The sequence below is a fragment of the Arachis ipaensis genome, chromosome B07 (assembly GCF_000816755.2).
Source record: "Arachis ipaensis cultivar K30076 chromosome B07, Araip1.1, whole genome shotgun sequence".
Lineage (NCBI taxonomy): Eukaryota > Viridiplantae > Streptophyta > Magnoliopsida > Fabales > Fabaceae > Arachis > Arachis ipaensis.
The window spans coordinates 87096768-87097881 of record NC_029791.2 but is presented as its reverse complement, the minus strand read 5'-3'; the positions used below and the strand labels follow the sequence as shown (position 1 = coordinate 87097881).

The 1114-nt window shown below is 23.5% G+C and overlaps 1 protein-coding gene across 1 annotated transcript in view; it reads left to right on the top strand.

Annotated features, from left to right (window-relative positions):
* The window catches only part of LOC107608483 (floral homeotic protein PMADS 2), a 23143-nt gene that overhangs the window by 1636 nt on the left and 20393 nt on the right, over positions 1-1114 (top strand). Inside the window, exons 5-6 of the mRNA XM_016310260.2 lie at positions 747-776; positions 881-925. Coding sequence (XP_016165746.1) covers positions 747-776; positions 881-925 — 75 coding nt within the window. The remainder of the gene's footprint in view (positions 1-746; positions 777-880; positions 926-1114) is intronic.

Here is a 1114-nt window from a genome sequence, read left to right as displayed (position 1 = left end):
CTTTTTTTTATTTCTGTAATATTACTTTTAACTAATTTAAAATACCTATTTAATTGTAATAAAGTCTTAGACATGCCATACTGATGGAGATGCTATACGATTTGAGATGCTATAATATAACACTTTATATTAGTATTATGTGAATGATAGTTGAATTAAAAAAATAAAAATTCACTATTTATAAATTTAAGGATCAATTTGGTTGTTTTTGAAAGTTAATGACTATTTTGACAATCACTAAAAATTTTAGTTACAAAACTAAGTATTACTTCTATAATTAAATTGGATAATTTATCTATAATAGCCACTATATATAATTAAAATTATATACATGATCCTAAGTTATTATGTTGTAGCATGATGCATGGTTATTTTGGAACAGGATTCGAAAGGAAATCTAGACACCAAAATATTTTAATTTCCTTTATTATTAATAATAACGATGTAACTTTAATTTCGTAAATACAAAAGATAAATTTTTGTAAAATCATATAAAAATATAAAATTGGATTTGTAAAATATTTTAATTAAACTAGAGTTAAATAAGAGTATAAAATGTTAAATACAAAAATATAGTATATGACTTTTAATTAACAAAATATATTTATGCTTTCAATAAATTTATAATTTGTAGTCTCTTTCACATCTATATATATAGTGTCTAGTGTGCATGGCAAAATAAAGGCCCAAAACCAACAAGCAATATCGTTGATAAAAAAACTTTTGTATTTCTTATTTCTTTGCAGATGGAAGTGTACAGGATGTTCAGGAGAAATGTATGTGCATCAACGAACTCTCTTTTATTTGTTTTATTTGTTTACAAGTTGCAAAAGGAACTATTAACTTCAATTTTTCTGCACATATTGCTGACCATCATCAGGACAAGATCTTGGAGGAGGAAAACAGGGAACTTAATTTTATCCTGGTACCACCTTGATACTTTACGTACTCACTGATTAATTAACATATTCAATATTCTGCCCCATATCAAAGGATTCCAATCTCACATTTTTTAAGAATAAACTATCAAAATAATAGTTAAAATTTTATATTACTGACAAAAATAATTTTAAAAAATACAAACAATAAATAAGTTTTTAAAAGATTTAAAAAT